The sequence below is a fragment of the Ruditapes philippinarum genome, unplaced genomic scaffold (genome assembly GCF_026571515.1).
Source record: "Ruditapes philippinarum isolate M1 unplaced genomic scaffold, ASM2657151v2 ctg26385_1_1_1_1, whole genome shotgun sequence".
In the NCBI taxonomy this organism is placed as follows: Eukaryota; Metazoa; Mollusca; class Bivalvia; order Venerida; family Veneridae; genus Ruditapes; species Ruditapes philippinarum.
The window spans coordinates 3,523-6,431 of record NW_026866613.1 but is presented as its reverse complement, the minus strand read 5'-3'; the positions used below and the strand labels follow the sequence as shown (position 1 = coordinate 6,431).

General features: G+C 35.2%; 1 protein-coding gene across 1 annotated transcript; it reads right to left on the bottom strand.

Moving 5' to 3' along the window:
- Positions 1-58: 58 nt before the first annotated feature.
- On the bottom strand, positions 59-2,088 carry LOC132733067 (uncharacterized; the record flags this gene model as incomplete). The annotated part of the gene is made up of 1 exon (XM_060719651.1): positions 59-2,088. A coding segment is annotated over exon 1 (1,804 nt), but the record flags the coding sequence as incomplete, so codon positions are not given.
- Positions 2,089-2,909: the final 821 nt, after the last annotated feature.

The window sequence follows — 2,909 nt, the reverse complement described above, 5'->3', positions numbered from 1 at the left end:
ACAGGTAGCCAGATCTCATCTTTTATGCTTGGCCATTTAAACCGATTTGTAACTTTACCAGCCTGTTGCATAAAGTTTATCTCTACCTCATCATCTTCAATGGCAGTAACTAATCCAACATACCATTTAGTATCATAAATCGCAGATACAAATGTTCCAACTTTAGGAACAACAATATGTTGCTCTCTAACGATACTAGATTCATCTTCTAGTTCCTGTTCTTTATTTGGTGCTTTCAAATCAAAATATCTCCAGCCCTCACATTTATTGTTTACGGTACTATTGATGCAGTTTTGACAATTACACGAAGTATCACGAACAGCAATTCGTGTGCGATTTATCGGAGCTACGGCATGAACTCTCATGGTACCAGGTACTACTTTCAAACCAGTTGTTTTATTCTGAATTTGCTGATGTGCTGTTTCATAATTGTCTTGTGTGACATAATAATAAATAACCTCACTAGTGATCTCAGTGGATTTTGCCCAAGCGAAAAAGTCATCTGCGCCTTGAATGACGGCCTTGCCTTGACGCACAGACATGTCAGCGGCTCTTTTTACGCTTCCGCCTAGGCCATCGCACGGGCCTTTGCCATGTCCTGCTTCTAGATAATCCCAAGTAGCTGACACGCCAAATTCGTCAGCATGGTCGCACACAAGCTGAAAAATTGCCTTGTTTCGGTATTGTGATGTAGGGGAATCAGTAAGATAATGGATATGTGTCAGGCCAGAATAATGTTCTTTAATCATCGGAACCAGTTGCTGAATCATTGCATATACCATTGACGAGTTGTGTGAAAGGACTTCGGAAACACCAACTATACTTTTGTGAGATTTATTATGCTTGCTTGGAAAATAGATAACCGACGTGTGCAGCGTTACCTGGTCTGAGGTCCAGTATGCAGATTGTACTTCTTCCAAGGCACTACATGTAAAATTTTCCGCAAAATCCATCCACGCCAAAACATGTCCCTCTGGAAGGCTATTCCTAAGCTTTCTCATTTCAGCATACTGAGTCTTAACCCTCTGTACATGATAATAGAAATCATTTGCGTTTTTCATGAATTCACAAATAAAAGCATCCTTTTTAACTTGTGTTTGTATTTGTTTCCATCTCTGTTTTCCCTTATCTTCTACTTTCTTCCATTCCGTGTAAGTTATTGTTTCAACATTTAGGTTTTGTAGGTTTTCTTTTAGTTTTTCTTGATCTGTAGCTATAAATGTGTCAGGATTCTTGCTTATCCCTGGTAAAAGTGGTTTAAGTGCTCTAAGTTTTAAAGCCATGTTTTGGTGTCGAGAACACAAACAAGTGGTACGGTTACAGAAGTTAGCTAGCAAAACATGCTTTGGTCTCATCTGGCAAAATTTACTCTTTGAGATTTTAGTACCGGGATTTTCAAGCATAAATTTAGCGTAGAGATTGTGAAGATAATCATTGAGGACCCTTTTCTGTACTTTCTCTCTACCGATTGTGTCATTTTTACCAGGCATTGTTGTTGAGTTATCTTCCCGTTCCAAAAAAGTCTCAACTCGGACTTTCATTAACATTCGCTTTTCTTGGACTGAACTTCTTCTTACCAATGATCCAGTGCACCTTTTCAATGTTCTTTCATCTATGTTTAAGATTTTGCCGACTGATTTCATTCCTCTGTATTTTTTCACTATCTTCATAGAAAGAACTCTGATTTTCTTCTTGTTTGCAGCAGACAGGCTACTTTTTATTTCATCTTGTAGAACATTTGCAAACAACAACTTCTTACGGATTTGCAATCTTTTTCTTGGAGTTATGTTCAGGTCTTTCATTTCTTCTTTGGTACGAGACTTTGGAGTAAGTGATTCATTCGTGCACTTTTTCACATTCATCTTTCTTTTCTTCTTTTTTCTTAAGCCGCTCTATTCGCTTCTGTAACCTTTTCTTTTCTCTAAACATTCTAATTTTGTCAGCTCTAAGAGTTTCTATTGTCATACAGGCTTGCTTTAGTTTTGCAGCATTTTTATTTCCCTTTTTATGACCTCTTTTAAATTCCAATGCAACCTTTAATGAATTATCATCGTTCAGTCTGGTACTTGGTCCTACCTGTGGTGTATTTAAAATATCATTTAATATTTGTTTTTTCCTCATGTTATGTAGCTTTACCCTTTCAAGAACATCATTTCTTCTTTTTTTTATTTCAGTGTTTGTCAATAATGATACAGGAACATATGTTGTTCTTTTACGCTCCCTTTCCTTTTGCATAAATGTCCTAGACTCTCTTTTCATTTTTTCTCTGTATCGTTTCTGGATTTCAGCTCTTGACTGTGGCATTCTAAGGATGAAAAAAAAAATTAACTTCCGTTACCAAACATTTTATATATGTAGGACAGAGTATACATTATACATGTGTTTATATCACTGTTTCTTAATTTTTCTATTACACATTAAAGTGATGCAATACTGTACTTCAAATTATATCGTATATATTATACTTGCTTGCCAACAGTACGCTTTAACAAAATAAACCTTAACTTCCGTTACCCTGACTTGTATATTTGAAGATCCACATGCTCTGACGTACCAAAAAAGCTTCTAAAATTATAATCATTTTTACCTTCATGCACTAATACAAAAATATTGTGTTTAATATGTATTTCTATATTTTGCAGCTATTACAATATATGAAATTAAAAATTTAACTTCCGTTACCAAACTTGTACATTTAGCTATGACACCGGTACCATAACACATGTATATGGAAATGTAAACACAATCAAGATGTTGCGCTACTTCATTGATATATAAACATTTTGCATAGTAATAACATAATCTAATGAGATAAACTGAATTTACGGTAAAAGTTTACTGGATAAAAATCAATACTTACTTAAATCAGATCGTTGTAACCTATACTAAAATAGATTTGTTCCACGTCT